Source organism: Haemorhous mexicanus, chromosome 17 (assembly GCF_027477595.1).
Source record: "Haemorhous mexicanus isolate bHaeMex1 chromosome 17, bHaeMex1.pri, whole genome shotgun sequence".
Classification (NCBI taxonomy): Eukaryota; Metazoa; Chordata; class Aves; order Passeriformes; family Fringillidae; genus Haemorhous; species Haemorhous mexicanus.
The window spans coordinates 1,892,768-1,910,487 of NC_082357.1; the positions used below are offsets into that span (position 1 = coordinate 1,892,768).

General features: G+C 56.9%; 1 protein-coding gene across 1 annotated transcript in view; it reads right to left on the minus strand.

Annotated features, from left to right (window-relative positions):
• Positions 1-11,526: 11,526 nt before the first annotated feature.
• Positions 11,527-17,720, minus strand: part of DNAAF8 (dynein axonemal assembly factor 8) — a 92,529-nt gene continuing 86,335 nt past the window's right edge. The window contains exons 30-31 of the mRNA XM_059862051.1: positions 15,752-15,821; positions 11,527-11,701 (exon numbers count right to left, since the gene is read on the minus strand). Coding sequence (XP_059718034.1) covers positions 11,624-11,701; positions 15,752-15,821 — 148 coding nt within the window. The 3' untranslated portion in view covers positions 11,527-11,623. The remainder of the gene's footprint in view (positions 11,702-15,751; positions 15,822-17,720) is intronic.

Sequence of the window (17,720 nt, forward strand, 5' to 3'; positions counted from 1 at the left end):
GGCGATCAACGCCAAGCTGGCATCGCACGAAGTCCCACCCCAATCGCAAACAAGCCCTTTAAAAGGTAATATTTTGCCGCTAGGATGGTGCTTCAGCTCGCTGCTGACTCAGGAGGGGCCGTGGGATGAGGAGGGAGTTCCCACGCAGCCCGAGCAGGGAGCAGAGCGCAGGGTCCGGGCTGCCGGGGGCTTCCCCAGCGCGGCTCAGGGACACGGGGGGACGCCAGCCCGGCCTGGGGAGCATCCACGAGCTGCTCTTCTCGGGGCTGATCCGCTTTCAAAAACTTCCAAAAATAGCGGCGGCATCGCGCTGGAACGGGCGTAGGGAGGAAGTGTGACTCATGTGCCACCCGGTGCCCCGGCGGAACCGGGCGGGCGCCCGGGCAGGAATGCGGGAATGCGGGAATGCGGGAATGCGGCAGGAGGGGAGCGGGCACGGGGGCATCCCGATGCTCTTTCTGTGGCAGCAGACTGCCCACGGAGGGGACGCAGCTCGGGCTCGTCCCTGCCTGTCCTTCCCGCGGGGACCCGCTGCTGTCTGCGGTTCCAGCTGCCAGGGATGATGGACAGATGTCAGTCAAGGCCTGGCAGCGGCCGAGGGCCCCAGCGGGAATGAGCTGCCGGAGACAGACGGCAAAAACTGTCCCGAGGTGGGGAAAAAAGCAGCCTGCGCCGCCTGGCAAGGTCAGCAGGCTGGGAGGGAGAGGTGACCTTGTGTGACGAGCCAGCCACCTTTGGGAGGAGGGAGAGCAGAGCTGGCTGCACCTCCAGCCCCGTCCCAGCCCAGCTCCCAGCACAGCCCTGCCTGCTGGATAGCGCTGGAGCATCCCACGGGGAAGAGCTGCTGGCCAGACCCTGCCGGGGGCTGCCTGCCCTTGCTCCAGCCTCGGCCCCCGGCGGTCTCGGCTCGGGGCCGAGGGAAGCAGGAAAATGCGGCGGGAGTCTCCGCCGGCATCTCCCGCCCGGCGCTGGCTCCCCACAGCGGCTCTGGGCACGTTCCCCGCCCAAAGGTGTTTGTTTTCCCCGTGGAACCGGCAGGGTTTGCAGCGGGTGTTTTCCCTGTTTTCCCCGTGGAACCGGCAGGGTTTGCAGCGGGTGTTTTCCCTGTTTTCCCCATGGAACAGGCAGGGTTTGCAGCGGGTGTTTTCCCTGTTTTCCCCGTGGAACAGGCAGGGTTTGCAGCGGGTGCTTTTAGCTGAGGGATGGGTCGCGGTGCCAGCTTTGGGAGGAGGGGGTTTAGGGCAGTTTTGGGTGCAGGGAGGTGCCCGTGCTCAGAGTGGGGCCGGGAGCACCAGCCCTGAACACCCCCAGAGGGGTGGGCTGTGGGCTCCAGCTCGCAGGCCTCCCACGTTGCCATGGCAACTGCAGCATCCCAGCTTGGCAGGGATGGGAAATCTCCTCCATCCCCTCAGCGCCTCGCTCGGCCGTGGCTCTGGATCTGGCACAGGCAGCATCCCAAACCCACGGAGGAGCACGAGGTGCAATTCCTGCTGGCTCTGGGGGCTGGGCCACGCTCCTCCTTCCTGCACAGCCCTCCCCGAGCCACACGGTTGCCAGGGCAGGGGCAGGAGAGATTTCTGCTTTTCAGATGTGGATCTTCCCATTCCAAACCCTTCCACCTGCTCCGGATTTGTGGGGTCCTGGCAAGCAGAGCATCCATCCTCCAGGCTGCCCCCAAACCTTCCTGTCTTCTCTGGGGAGTGGGCTCCCAGATCACGGACCCTGTTCCCCCAGTTGATTTGGGGGCAGCAGAGCCAGGGGTGTCTCTGGGCTGGTATTAATCAGAGCATCCTCACGAGCATCCTCATCATTGCTCTCTGCAGCCTCCCAAACCCTCAGCTCCGAGCCTGGAGAGATCCCGAGCTAATTCCTCGCTGACAGCAGTGGCACAGGGCTGGAGAGAAGCTTAGCTCCTCTCAGAGGCTGCTGCACCTCCACAAAAGTCGCATTTGAAGAGCATTAATACAAGATTAATCGAGATTTTAATAAACAGCGAATCGAGCGCTAATGGAGCCCAACTTGTAAGCCATGTGTAACCCCCCTGGGGCTTAAAGGCATCCAGAACGTGGCTGGAACACGCTGAAAGGGGATGTTAATCACCCTGAAAGGGGATGTTAATCACCTTGTAGCCCTGAAGACACCGCAGGGGAAGGAAATCTTAGGGGGAAGGCTGCAGGTGAGCCTGGGTTACGACCTCACCCCTCCCACTGCTTCAGCACACGGGGATTTATTTACAAGCGTTTCCCTCAGCCCTGGCACGAAGGCAGGTGGAGGAATTTGGGACACCTGAGTACCCCCGGGGCCACAATGAAGCAAAGCCAGTTTGTAAGGGAAGGCCAGATGTGCCCCCCCAGGGCAGCTGTTCCCAGGCACGAAGTAGGGGGTGGTAACTGGGGACCATTTGGAGGGGGCAAACCCTGCAGCTGGCCTGGGGTCCCTCTGCTGGGGCTGCCCCACCCTCCTGGGCAGGAGCCCATCGGCACCTCCCTGGCTGAGGCTGCTCCCAGATCTGACAATCCCAGACAGGGATTTCCATTCCCTCCATCCCGAGGAAGCTCCAGCTCCCTCAGCCTCTGCTGGCCTCACTCCAGTTTGTGGCACCTCTGCAGCCACTCGAGGGCCAGGCCTGGCTGGAGGAGCAGTGCCAGGAGCCATTTCCAAGGACCAAGGTCCAAAGTCCCCCTGGACCCCATGAGCGTGGCTGGCTCTGCAGAGCTCCTGGGTCCCGTCTGCCCCACAAGGCTGGCCAGGAGAACTGGTGTGTGCCAGGCCTGGCTGGCTGCCCCCAGCCTGCCCAGACAGCTGCCTTGGCTTCAGGGCCAGGGGCACTCCCATGTTTGGAGGCTGCCAGCTGTGCTGGCCGTGGCTGTGGGCTGGACATGGACTCTGGCTGTGGCTGGGTGGGAGCTCAGCAGCTCAGGATGGATGGACTGTGGTGGTTTAGTGGTCAGGAGCTTCTCAGGGGTGTTCAGTTTTCTCCAGAGCACCCCAATCACTTCCATGTGTTTGGATAGCCCCTGTGGGGGAAGGAGCAGCTCTGCAGGACCCCAGGGCACCTGGCTGGCAGCAGGGTTGAATCCGCCCAGGATTCTCTGTCAGGAGCTGAACACCATCCAGGCTTCCCAAGGAGGCTGGATCCTGGGGAAGGACATGCCTGGGGACCAGCACCAATCCCATTTGTGTCACAGTGACCTCCCTGCAGGACGAGGGCTCCGGGTCACTGCCCAGCTGTCCCACCATTCCTGGGAGACACTTGCTCCTGCTGCTCCACAGCCCCAGGGGGGATTCACTGGCCAGTCTGCTGTGAGAGGGAATCAGGCACCACCAGCTCAAGATCTTGTGCCAGAGCTCAGGAGAGGATGAGCCCCACAGCCAGAGTCTGGGATTGCAGCTGTGGGACTTGCGGGCTCCAGAGCCCCACGAGTTCCTGTGAGCTCTGTGAGTTCCTGTGAGCCAAAAGCACTCTCCAGTCTCCCAGCAGTGGCTGCCAGCTGAGGGACCATGGCCAGGAGGAGCAGGGACATCCTATCCCACCCTGCTCCCTCCTTCCCTCTGTCACTTGAAGTGCCAGGCATGACAGCTGGTACATCACAGCATCCAGGTCACAGAATTCCAGGATAGTTCCTCTTGGAAGTGACCATTGGAGCTCACCTGGTCCCACCCTGCTCCAGCAGGGTACCTCAGAGCAAGTTGGTCAGGACTGTGGACAGATGGCTCTGGAATCTCTCCAGGGAAGGAGCCTCAAGAGCCCCTCTGGGCAGCCTGGGCCATGCTCAGTCACTGGAAGTTCTTCCTCGTGTTGGTGGTTTCTGGGAATGGTCAGAGCTTGGCCTCACTGATCTTGGAGGTCTTTTCCATCCCTAATGATTCCATGTCCAAACAGAACTTCTGGGATCAGTTCCTGCCGATGCCTGGGCCTTGCCCTGAGCCCTCACTGCACACAGGGACACCCAGGGACACCCAGGGCTGAGGTCCCTCTCAGCTGGAGTTCCTCTCTGGGCTGACCAGCCCCAGCTCCCTCAGCCTTTCCTCACAAGGAGATGCTCCAGGCCCTCACCACTGTCTTGGGCAAACCAGCCACAAACAGGCCCGTTGGAGCCTCCTGGGGGCCTTGAGCACCTGCAGCACCCTGGTGATCCTGCTGGACACGTTTTCATCTTCAGAATCATCTCTGAAAACTCACAAAGATGTCAGGGGGCTCCTGATGGCCAGGAAATGGCCAACATCCCACAGGCGTGCAAGGAGGAGACTCCAGGGGTCAGAACCATTGGGTCACCTGGCAGAGCAGCCAAGCACAGCCTCAGGACAGAGCTCAGCAAAGCCCCAGGTGAGGCTTAAACATCCCCACAGGGATGGATGGATGGATGGATGGATGGATGGATGGATGGATGGATGGATGGATGGATGGATGGATGACGGATGGATGATGGATGGATGGATGGATGGATGGATGGATGGATGATGGATGGATGGATGGATGGATGATGGATGGATGGATGGATGGATGGATGATGGATGGATGGATGGATGGATGGATGGATGGATGATGGATGGATGATGGATGGATGGATGGATGGATGATGGATGGATGGATGGACGGATGGATGATGGATGGATGGATGGATGGATGGATGGATGGATGGATGGATGGGGGATGGATGGATGATGGATGGATGATGGATGGATGGATGGATGATGGATGGATGGATGGATGGATGATGGATGGATGGATGATGGATGGATGATGGATGGATGGATGGATGGATGGATGATGGATGGATGATGGATGGATGGATGGATGATGGATGGATGGGTGGATGGATGGATGGATGATGGATGGATGGATGGATGATGGATGGATGGATGGATGGATGGATGGAGGGATGGATGGATAATGGATGGATGGATAGATGGATGGATGATGGATGGATGGATGGATGGATGGATGATGGATGGATGGATGGATGGATGGATGGATGGATGATGGATGGATGGATGATGGATGGATGATGGATGGATGGATGGATGATGGGTGGATGGATGATGGATGGATGGATGGATGGATGGATGATGGATGGATGGATGGATGGATGGATGAGGGATGGATGGATGGATGGATGAGGGATGGATGGATGGATGGATGATGGATGGATGGATGGATGGATGGATGGACGGATGGATGATGGATGGATGGATGGATGGATGGATGGATGGATGGGGGATGGATGGATGGATGGATGGATGGATGGATGGACGGATGGATGGATGGATGGATGGATGATGGATGGATGGATGGATGGATGATGGATGGATGGATGGATGGATGGATGGATGGATGATGGATGGATGATGGATGGATGGATGGATGGATGGATGGATGGATGGATGGATGATGGATGGAGGGATGGATGGATGGATGGATGGATGGATGGATGGATGGATGATGGATGGATGGATGGATGGATGGATGGATGATGGATGGATGGATGGATGGATGGATGATGGATGGATGGATGGATGATGGATGGATGATGGATGGATGGATGGATGATGGGTGGATGGATGATGGATGGATGGATGGATGGATGATGGATGGATGGATGGATGGATGGATGAGGGATGGATGGATGGATGGATGAGGGATGGATGGATGGATGGATGGATGGATGGATGGATGGATGATGGATGGATGGATGGATGGATGGATGGACGGATGGATGATGGATGGATGGATGGATGGATGGATGGATGGGGGATGGATGGATGGATGGATGGATGGATGGATGGATGGACGGATGGATGGATGGATGGATGGATGATGGATGGATGGATGGATGGATGGATGGATGATGGATGGATGATGGATGGATGGATGGATGGATGGATGGATGGATGATGGATGGAGGGATGGATGGATGGATGGATGGATGGATGATGGATGGATGGATGGATGGATGGATGGATGATGGATGGATGGATGGATGGATGATGGATGGATGATGGATGGATGGATGGATGGATGGATGGATGATGGATGGATGGATGGATGATGGATGGATGATGGATGGATGGATGGATGATGGGTGGATGGATGATGGATGGATGGATGGATGGATGATGGATGGATGGATGGATGGATGGATGAGGGATGGATGGATGGATGGATGAGGGATGGATGGATGGATGGATGATGGATGGATGGATGGATGGATGGATGGATGGATGGATGAGGGATGGATGGATGGATGGATGGATGGATGGATGGATGGATGGAGGGATAGATGATGGATGGATGATGGATGGATGGATGATGGATGGATGGATGGATGGATGGATGGATGGATGGATGGATGGATGGATGGATGGATGGATGGATGGAGACAGACCCTACAGCCCCTCAGCTGAGTTCCCCGGAGTTTCTGTAGGCCCAGCAGCCCCAGCTGACCCCACGCTGTGTGAAACTGTCCTGACAGAGCTTCTGCCTTGGTTTACTGGATCAAAGTGGTCACTTTTGGGGACAGGCAGTGGTGTTGCTGCTGAGCATGGCTGTGCCAGGGCCAGGAGGGCCCAGACAAGGCCTTGCCAGCCCTGGTCCCCCGTGTGACCCAGTGAGAGCCTGCAGGGAGCTCCTGTGCCTGTTCTGGCTGAGCATTCCCCATTCCCTGGGTTAATTCCCCCGAGTGACTCATCCCGGCCCCTTGAACACACAAAGAGCCCTTTGTGCTCCTCCAGCCCTGCCGGGGGAGTGCCAGGGACCAATTAATCACCAGCTCCTGCTGCCTGGAGATGGTGCCCTGGGAAGGGGGGGATCAGGGATTGGAGAAGGGCCACTGCCCTCATGGGACAGATCTGGGACTGGAGCCCAGTCCTGGTCCCACCCCGGGGAGGGAGTGGTGGGGCAAGGACCAGCTACCACCCTGTGGTATCACAGCCATGGAAGGAGAGTTGGGTTGGGTATGAAGGGACCTTAAAGATCACCCAAATCCCCTGCCATGGGCAGGGACACTCCCACTGTCCCAGGCTGCTCCAAGCCCCAGGGTCCAACCTGGCCTTGGGCACTGCCAGAGATGCAGGGGCAGCCACAGCTGCTCTGGGCACCCTGTGCCAGGGCCTGCCCACCCTCACAGGGAGCAATTCCTGCCCAATATCCCATCCAGCCCTGCCCTCTGGCAGTGGGAGCCATTCCTTGTGTCCTGTCCCTCCATGCCTTGTCCCCAGTCCCTCTGCAGCTCTCCTGGAGCCCCTTTAGGCCCTGGCAGGGGCTCTGAGCTCTCCCTGGAGATCAGCAGTGGCTCTTGGCCAAGAGAGGTGCTTTTGGCTCTGTCAGCCAGAGCAAGGCAGATATTTGTGGCCATGGGAGGTGCCTGGCACAGGATGATCGAGTTTGGTGAGTGTGGATGATCCAAGGACAGCTGCAGCAGTTCCATCAACTCCTCCTGCTCCTGAGCCAGCCATGGACCTCAGGAGATGAAACCCAAGTGCCCGATTTTGAGTTTGCTGTGAGGGCAGCAAATCCTGCTGGCTGTGCAGTCATTCCCAGGCTGGTGGCTCTGGGAAGTGACACGGGACAGTCCCAGGGCTCAGCGGGCTCCTGTGTGCAGGGCTGAAGCAGAACCTTTTTTGGGGTGAAAGAGTCAGTTTGGCCAGGCTGAGGGTGCTCAGCAGTCCATGTGGCTGCAGAGGGTCAGCAGAGCTGGCACCCAGCTCCCCCAGCACTGCCTGGGTGCTGGCCCTGGGTCACAGCCACCCAGAGAGGATGAGCTGCTCCTGCAGCTCCTGCCAGCTCAGCCCTGCTCTGCTCAGGCTGGCAAGGGCAGTGATCTGGTCCCCTCCATCACCTGTTGGGGTGTCAGTGTCCCACTGCTGCTGGGGACAGCCAGGCAGCAATTACCAGGGTGCTAATTAGCTAAATCTGTCCTCAGCACAGTGGAACTACAAAGCTACATCAGGAGTGAGGCTCTGCCTGTGCCCTGATGGGGGAGAGCATCCAGCACCTGCACATCCCTGGGGACACCAATCCTTCCTGGAGGGACAAAGGGCTCACCTGAGAGCTCCCAGAGTGTGAATGAACACAATGTGCCCACCCAGGGCACAGCAGGAGCTGCTCTGCCCCCAACACCCACCCCTAAAGGCAGCTGGGAGAATGGGATTTCAGCACCAGGCACTGTGTTCCCATTCCTGCCAGGGCAGGACCCTAAGGAGTTAACAGCAAATGCCACCTCCTGGATTTTATCTATCCTCCATTGAGGCAGCTCTGACAGTGGCAGCAGAACAATGCAAAATTCTGATTAGCCCTGGTTTTCCAGCAAGAGGGGAGGCACAAGAGGGTGGGGATTTAATACTATTCTGCATAATTTTTAATCTAAATTCCATTCCTTTTCTTTTCTTTCTCCAGGAAGCAAACAATCTAGGGGGTTTTATACTCAATTTCTTGCTTTCATAATCTAAATGAATTGTTTGCAAGTAGGAGCCAGCTGCAAAGCTGGCAATCTTGGATCAAATCTGCCTTTCTCCTCGTTCTTTCAATCATTAATTGGCTCCTCAGCTCTGATTAGCTAATCCTGGCTGCCTTGTGGCAGTTTCCAGGGAAAAACGGTGCAAGAGCTGCAGCTCCCATGGATGGAAGGATGGATTCCTGGTGGTGCTCCTGGATGTCACTTCTCCAGAGACAAGTGGGGTATTCTCTAGGAGAAAAGGCTGGCAGGGTTATTTCTGGCATGCTGGCATTTTGGAAATACCAGAGGATGATGCTTCCCCCTGCTCTGCACAGGGTGTGCGAGTTTGTTACGCCGAGATTAATTAGCTGGGCTTTAAAATAGGAACCCAAAGCACTGCAGCAGCTCCTTGCTTGGAGATATCTGGGTGCTGCCCCATTTTTGGGATGGTGCTGCTGTGCCTGGGGGATGTGGCAGAGCTGCCACCTTCATTTCCTAGATGGGAAACTGAGGCACAGGGCTTTGCCTGCTGGTGGATGGAGCTCACAGGGCTCAAGCCTCAACAGGGATGTCTGCAAGGGGATGGGAAATGGGATGTGCCAGGCCCTGGTTTGTGACACAGCGAATTGATCTCTGCTCAGAGGGTGGGCAGGCCCTGGCACAGGGTGCCCAGAGCAGCTGGGGCTGCCCCTGGATCCCTGGCAGTGCCCAAGGCCAGGCTGGACAGGGCTGGGAGCAGCCTGGGACAGTGGGAGGTGTCCCTGCCCATGGCTGGTGGGGGATGGGATGGGCTTTAAGATCCCTTCACACCCAAACCATTCATAATTCTCTGATTTTATTAATTAAATCTATGAATTAATGAATTAATTGGTCTCAGCTCCTGGGAGTGCTCCTGCCAAGCCCAGGTGGGCTGGGGGTGTCCCAGTGGGATGTCACTTCCCAGGCTGACAGCTGGCACTCACCAGACCTGTCACAATGCCCAGCTCCAGTCCCACAGGTCTGAGGGCCCAGGTGAGAGGGACAGGGCTCTGTGACCCTTGTGGCACCAGGCTGGCAGGGTCAGGGCTGTTGCTGGCCCCTCCTCACGTGCAGCTCCACAGGGCTGCTCCCTCAGCTGCTCTCTTTATTCCATTCCTTTTCCAGATAAATTCTCCGAGTGCTGGGGGTGGATCCTTTTCATTTCCATTTGTTTCAAAGCCATACAGGGCTCCCAAGCATGACAGAAATGTGCCTGGAGTGCAGGAAATGGCCTACTTAGCTGCAGGAGCAGAGCACACTCCTCCAGCACCATGACTCCAAGGACCTCGTCCTCCCCAGGGATCAGGGCAGCTGCCTGCTCCCCTCTCCAGCTTCTGTCTGAAGATGTTTGGTCCCACCACAGAGCCCAGAGAGCCCATCCAGGCAGAACAGGGCTGGGGAGCAGAGGTTGGGAGAAACTTCCAGGGTTGGACAGGGCTTGGGAGCAGCCTGGGATAGTGGAAGGTGTCTGTGCCCACAGCAGGGGGTGGGACTGAAGGAGTTTTAAGGTCTCTTCCAACACAAACCAGCCTGGGTTTCTGTGATTGTGGCACTGAAATGCTGTGTGAGGTCAGGCCAGGTCACTGTGTCCCCCTCACACCTGGCTGGCTGGGACAATCTCTGCTGGCTGTGACAATCCCTGTTGCTGTTCCGGGATTAGGGAAGGGCAGGGCTGTGTTAGGACTGGTACCTGCTGAGGAAGCAGAGTTTGCAGGGCCCCACCACTGACAGCTCTGGGACTCACTGGGCACTTCTGTCTCGTCTGCAAAGGGACAGATCTCAGAGGTGTCACCTTCTCACAGCTGGTGAGAGCTGGGAGGGAGGAGGGCTCACCCCAGGCCCAGCCCCAGCACCCAGAGCTGGGCTGGCCCCACTGCTCTGCCCTCTGTCCCTCTGGGACACTCACAGGGACTGTCCCTGCCACCTCTGCCATGGCTGGAACCAAAAGCAGGCACAGAATGACAGAATGTCCTGAGCTGGAAGGCTCCCCCAAGGATCAGGATCCAACTCCTGGCCCTGCCCAGACCCCCCCACAGCCCCACCCTGTGCCTGAGCATTCTCCAAGCACTCCTGGAGCTCTGGCAGCCTCGGGGCTGTGCCCATTCTCTGGGGAGCCTGGGCAGTGCCAGCACCCTCTGGGGGAAGAGCCTTTCCCAAAATCCAGCCTGAGCCTGCCCTGCCCAGCTCCAGCCATTCCCTGTCCCAGAGATCAGAGCTGCCCCTCGGGAGGAGCTGCAGCCCCCCCTGAGCTCTGCCCTCACTCTCCTTCTCCAGCTGAACAATCCAAGTGCTCTCAGCTGCTCCTCAGACCCCTCCCCATGCCCAGCTCCCTCCTCTGGACACTCCAATAGCTTTAGATCCTTCTGATATTGTGGCACCCACACCTGCCCCAGACCTGAGGTGAGGCTGCACCAGGGCAGAGTCTGTGCCTTAGCAGGGCAGGTGGGAACAGGAGGCTTCCTGGGCTGAGAAGAGTCTTTCCCAAAGGAAAAGGAGCCCAGAGTGTCCCAGGAAGGCTGTGGGTTTGTATCAACAGCAGCTGCCTTTCCTCTGGGCTCCTAGAAAGGATGACAGGACCAGCAGCTGCTGCAGGAGGAGGAAGAGGAGGCAGGGCTGTGTGCCCATGGCAGGGAGAAGGATGGGGCTGGCACAGCCCATGACAGGGCTGCTGGAGCAGCATCAGGTGAACATTGAGCTGTCCAGCCTTTCATCTTATCAAACAGCTCAGCCTGGTGTTCTGAACCTCCAGGGATGCAGCTTCCCCTCTATTTCCATTTCATTTGCTGGGGTTTTGTCTTTGGCTCAGAGGAACAGCAGCAGAGTCTCTCCATGAAGTCTCTGAGGCCTGGGGCAGGTGGAGTCCCCAGGCACCTGAGACACACAGCAGTGAGCACCTGGCCCTGTGTTTGCCTCCTGAGGTTTTCCCAGCCAGGGGAACGCTCCAAGCCTTGCTCCAGGCTCACAAGCAGATTGTCTCTGGATGGACTCCACTGGGAAGCACAGCCACAGTTCACAGGGGTTTGTTTTGGGGCACTGAGCCCTCCTCCACCACTCTCATTTCTCTGAGCCATGCTAACACCTCAGACTGTGTTTAATTCCAAACAAACAGTGCTCTTAGAGCTGCTAGTGCCATGTCCATCCAAGGCTGCCTGGGGCCTTGCCCCTCTCTGCTAGCAATCCTGGGCCTCAAGTCGGTGGATGCTCTCTGATGTCAGGGAGTCAAAAAAGCAGCAGAGCAGCTCCTGGGCCTGGGGAGAAACCAAGGAAAGGGTTGGAGGAGAGCTGTGAGTTCTGTGAGTGGCAAAAAAACTTTTTCCAGAGGCAGGTTTCCTGTGCAGAGGCTGTTTCTGGGCTGGGTTAATCCCAGCACAGAGTGGCTGTGAGTGTCCCCCAGCAGGGGACACTGCTCCTTGTGATGCCCAGGAGTTATGTTTGCAAGGAACTGAAGGCAAGCAACAACAAGCAAGATGCTAAGTGGGAAATCCCCTCCCTCCCTGGCTGCTCTGCCTGTCCTTCCCAAGCCCAGCCCTGGCACAGCTGTTTGTGAGCTGGAGAGGCTGATGGGGTGCCAGGGGCTGCAGCCCAGCCTGCAATCCTGGCTGTGCTGATGGGCCCCAAAGCACTGGGGATGCTGTGCTGCCACCCACCCCACACAGCCCTCGGGCCCTCCTGCCTCTCCTCACAGCTTTTGAGTCTCTTCCATGGGACTGCAGCCCCTCTGCCTGCTGCTCAGGGGAGAGGGTCACACCAGGAGGGGCTGGGAGGTTTTCCCTGTGTTGCTGTGCTCAGTTCCACATTTCAGGTGTCTGCAGGGAGGGTGGCTCCAGGCAGAATGGAGGGATTGCTGCTGCCAGGGGAGGCTGGGCTGCTTCCCTTGGGCTGTCACAGTGGGACAGAGCCTGTGTCACCCCACTGCTCTGATGGTGGCAGGTCAGTGATGTCACCAAGGGACAGCCACTCTGTCCCCACAGCCCCACCCCAGCCACAGTCACTGCTGCAGGGGAGGGGCAGTGTCCAGCCCCAGGACATCCCAGTGCCCAGGCTGGGCACAGCACTCCCTGACCACTCCCTCATCACTGGAGACATCCCAGTCTGGGCATGGACCAGCTGCAGGGACATCTGGGACAGCCCTGAGGAAGGTCACCGGCCCCTGACGGTGGCACCGCCAAGCCATGGCTCTGGCACTTCCAAATGGGAGCTGTGCTGAGTGTGCAGGGTCACTGGGGGGAACAAGGAACTCCCAAAGCCTGGATTTGTCTGCTCCTCAGGCAGGTGTTTCACCCAGGGCAGCTGGAGGTGCTCCAGGAATGCAGGAGAAGCAGGCACAGATGTCAGCACTGCACCAGGCCACGTTTGAAAGCTGATTTCTCATCCTGCTGCCTAATCCCAAATCACACTGGGAGCAAGGATGATATTCCATTTCACTTCCATGGCTTGACTCCACCAGCAAAGGCTGCAGCTCTGCTCAGACCATGAGGATTTGAAACCCATGTTCATTTAACCCTCCTGAACTTTGCCTGATACCGTCTTGTTGCTCATTAGCTTTGCCCTGCAAAGCCTGGCTGACATTTTGCAAACTCATTAGCAGGAGATCAGAGGCTCAAACATCATTCCTGGGGCCATCCTTTGAGGAACAGATTCCCCGGTGGATTTGCTCCTCAGATCTCACTGTGGTTCCTGAACCTGCCCCGAACTTGGGAGAAAAAAGCCCAGTGGAGACCCAGCAGGAGCTGCTGCTGTGCTGTTTGTGCCCCCAGGGGGATGTGCCGCTGCCTCGGGACCGCATTCCTGCTGGAAACTCTCAGCTCCCTGCTTCCAGGGGGATTAGACTGCACATCCCAGGCTGCCAGGAGCAGGGAGAAGGGCTGGGCACATTTGCTTTTCCTCCTCCCGAGCACAAAAAGCCCTCTAAGCCTCGCCCTGATAGGCGCGTTCCCCAGCGCCGGCAAGCAGAAGGGATTTTCTGTCAGGCACAGAGATGTAATGTCCTTTCAAAGCAAATCAGGAGACAGCCTGGACTCGCTGGCCTGTCACATTCCTTGGCAACAGCCTGGCACCCTGGCAGCAGCCAGGGCTGGGCTGGCAGAGCCCTGCAGAGGCGTGCCCCGGGCACTGCAGCGCCAGGATCTGCTCGGGAAAGGGCTGGGAACCCAGCTCAGGGATCCTCTGTGCCCTCGGGAACAGGGAACCCAGCTCAGGGATCCTCTGTGCCCTCGGGACTGGGAACCCAGCTCAGGGATCCTCTGTGCCCTTGGAACAGGGAACCCAGCTCAGGGATCCTCTGTGCCCTTGGAACAGGGAACCCAGCTCAGGGATCCTCTGTGCCCTTGGAACAGGGAACCCAGCTCAGGGATCCTCTGTGCCCTCGGGAACAGGGAACCCAGCTCAGGGATCCTCTGTGCCCTTGGAACAGGGAACCCAGCTCAGGGACCCTCTGTGCCCTTGGAACAGGGAACCCAGCTCAGGGACCCTCTGTGCCATTGGAACAGGGAACCCAGCTCAGGGATCCTCTGTGCCCTCGGGAACAGGGAACCCAGCTCAGGGATCCTCTGTGCCCTCGGGACAGGGAACCCAGCTCAGGGATCCTCTGTGCCATTGGAACAGGGAACCCAGCTCAGGGATCCTCTGTGCCCTCGGGAACAGGGAACCCAGCTCAGGGATCCTCTGTGCCCTTGGAACAGGGAACCCAGCTCAGGGATCCTCTGTGCCCTCAGGAACAGGGAACCCAGCTCAGGGACCCTCTGTGCCCTTGGGACAGGGAACCCAGCTCAGGGACCCTCTGTGCCCTCAGGAACAGGGAACCCAGCTCAGGGACCCTCTGTGCCATTGGAACAGGGAACCCAGCTCAGGGACCCTCTGTGCCCTCGGGACTGGGAACCCAGCTCAGGGACCCTCTGTGCCCTCGGGACAGGGCTGGGAGCTCAGCTCAGGGATCCTCTGTGCCCTCAGGAACAGGGAACCCAGCTCAGGGACCCTCTGTGCCCTTGGAACAGGGAGCCCAGCTCAGGGACCCTCTGTGCCCTCGGGACAGGTCTGAGAGCTCAGCTCAGGGACCCTCTGTGCCCTCGGGACAGGGCTGGGAGCTCAGCTCAGCCTCCTGGGGAACTCGGGGTGGTTCTGTCGGCGCTAAAAGCAGGAATGCACACTTCAAAGAGGGCTCGGTGTCTTTTAAGGCTCAGTCCTTAGAGCACTGGTGCTTGAAGGCAGCAGCTCTGATGTGTTAGATGAGGTTACAAACACATCTCACTCCCTGCTGGGCTTTTCTTGGGGGAAAAAAGGGATCCAGAGGAGAGGTTTGTCCACTTGCTATCGTTTCTCACTCTCCACAAGTCTTTTATCACAGAACCACAGAATGGTTGGGGCTGGAAGGGACCTTAAAGCTCGTGTCACTCCACCCCCCTGGCATGGGCAGGGACAGCTCCACCAGGACTTCCCATCCCCTGATCCCAAGTGCTCAGGCTCTGCCTCCTCTCTCCAAACCTCTCATTTGTTTGAGCTAAACTTTGATGGTTACAGCCCGAATTTTGAATGCATTTATGCAGTTTATTCCCATTAGCTGCCCACATGTCTGGAGCTCAGTGTTTCCTTTCTTGGGCTGAATTACTGAGAAAATATTCAGCTAGACCATCCCTGGAATGGCTAATGGCTTCACTCCTCCTCTTCCACTTGGATTTGGGCTTCTGAAATGCAACTTCCAGAACACAGGACTTGTGCCAGCTTGGCCATAGGGCTGAATGAACATTTCTTGTCACTGTTTTTGACAGATATCACAGACACTTGAAATTCTGCCCTGGCAGGGTGGGTAGGCCCTGGCACAGGGTGCCCAGAGCAGCTGGGGCTGCCCCTGGATCCCTGGCAGTGCCCAAGGCCAGGCTGGACAGGACTTGGAGCAGCCTGGGACAGTGGAAGGTGTCCCTGCCATGGCAGGGGTGGCACTGGATGGGCTTTAAGGTCCTTTCAACCCAAACCATTGCACAATTCTGTGATATTTTTCTCAGTGTTGATTTTTCACAAAAAGTAACAGAATTTCTATGGAAAATATAGAAGCTTTATCAATATCTCCAAATGTTTTGATTCAAAGTTGTGTCACCACTGTAATGTGGGAGACAGTTTGACAGGATTTTGGTCCCACCTTCCCCATGTTCTGGGCTCTCAGCCTAAGCCAAGGCTTGGGGCTGTCACCACCTCTGACTCACAAAAGTTATCATTTCCTTTGAAATTTCAACCAATATTAACAAGTTTCCTACATCACAGGAGCACAAAGAACACATCTCCATACCACAAACTTCTCTACTTGCCTGATTCTCATTCTGGGGATAAAGGAGATGCTCTGCAGTGTCCAGGACTGACTGGTTCTGCCAGCAGGCACTGGGGGCAAAGAGAAAGGGAAACAGGGTGAGTTTGCCATGTCAGCTGAGAGGGAGGGAGGGAGCTGACCCAGCCCTGGGGAGGTCTGAGCTCTGTGCCAGCAGCTCCAGCCACAGGCATCTGCTGCTGCTCCTCTTTACACAGCTAAATCCTGGCTTTTACAAAGCTTTGTGTAAATGGCTTTGCACTGTTTAAATACAAACCTTCGAACAAACTTCAAATACAAACTGGACAAGCCGTGTGCAGTTGTGTAAGGGTGGTTCTGGGGCAGTGGAGATGCACATCAACGTGGCTGCCTGGCCCTGGGCAAGGGCCTTTATCCCTGAGATCAGCTGGGTGTTTTCCCCCAGGGCCAGGGTGACTGAACTGCCTGGAGCAGCAGGCACTGCCTCACCAGCCCTGGCTCTGCTCTGGCCCTCCTCAAGCCACACACGACCTGACCTCAAAATGTATTCCAGGGAAATGGAAAGGCAAGGTACCAAGCTCAGAAGTGCCTTTTAAAGGGACTCTGTGCACACTCGGAGCCTCAGGCTTGAGAACTCCCCCGAGGCTTCGGAAACCACTCCCTGCTCCCTGCCCCCACAGCCAGGTATTGTGCTTGGCAACAGTTTTCCCTTCACTGCTTTTCAACAGCTCGGAGATTTTACAACCCATGTGTTCATTTTTTTTTTTCTTTTTCTTTTTTTTTTTTTTAATTTCTACACCTCCTTCCCCTCCAAAGCTCCCCGGGATGAGTTTCCTATAGGGATAACATTGCTCCCTGCTAGCAGCAATTAGCACTTGGTAAGAATCTTTCATCAGAGAGAAAAACATCCAGCTAGGTTCCTCAGCTCTTGGCTTCTGCTCTGATTGCAGTCCCTCGTTTCAAGGCTGGAAGGCACAAAGCCTGGCCTAAACTCTAATTTTTTCCCGTTGCAGCTCAGTTTTGGGGGTGCTTTAGCCAAACCTTGCCTCTTGAGCTGAGTTAACCAGGTGAGCTGCTAAGTCTGTGCACAACACGGGTCCTGACAATCTTAAAGTGCTTTTTAAATGCTTAAACCATAGAGGAGTAATCACTGTGGAACCAGCATCACCTCTTAAGGCAGCTAAATCTGGTTTGTCATGCATAAAAAGCAGAGCATGCCTTCCTTCCAGGAGTTGCTTTGAATCTATTGCTGTAAATTCTTGCCTCTGCCACCCTGCAGCCAGGAAATGTGGCTGTGAAAACAAGTTATGACAGGGAAAATTCAGATGCTTCATCCTGAGCCATCCAGATGCTGCCAGAACAAGAAAGGTGAGTCCCACATGGTTTTGCCTTGGCTGTGGATAGGATGGGGTCACTTCCCTCTCTGGGGTCCCCACTGCCCCCTCACCTGTTCCAAACACCCCTTGTGCCCTGGGAGCTGCCCTTGGCACACTCCCAGATTCCAGCCAAACTGCCAGGTGCTTTTGTGCCCACAGCTGCATTGCTCTGTCCCCTTCTGTGTGCTCAGTGGGTTTTGGTGCAGAAGTGATGCCCTGGATGTCCAGAGAGCAGCCAGAGTGGGCCCTGCTGCTGAACAAGCACAGCAAGGAGGGGCTGGGGCTGCCTCCAAACCCCCCAGATCTGGATGTCTGTCCTTGACAGAGCTGGCTCAGGAAAGCTTTAACAGGCTCAGGACTAGGAGCAGCTTCACTGGCAGAGCCCACATTGTTCCTCTCAACACCTGATTCCTCTTTATCCCAGCCCATCTCTGACATCACAGATGGGAACGTCCCTCCCTCCCAGTGGCACAAAGCCAGAGAAATGTGGCTCAGCTGGGACTCGAGGGCTGGAAAATAATCCCTTCTTACCGCGGAGAGGCTCCAGCAGTGCAGCTGGAGCCGGGCAGGTATTGCAACCCTGGGTCCTGGCAGAGACAGGAGATAAATATCCCGTGA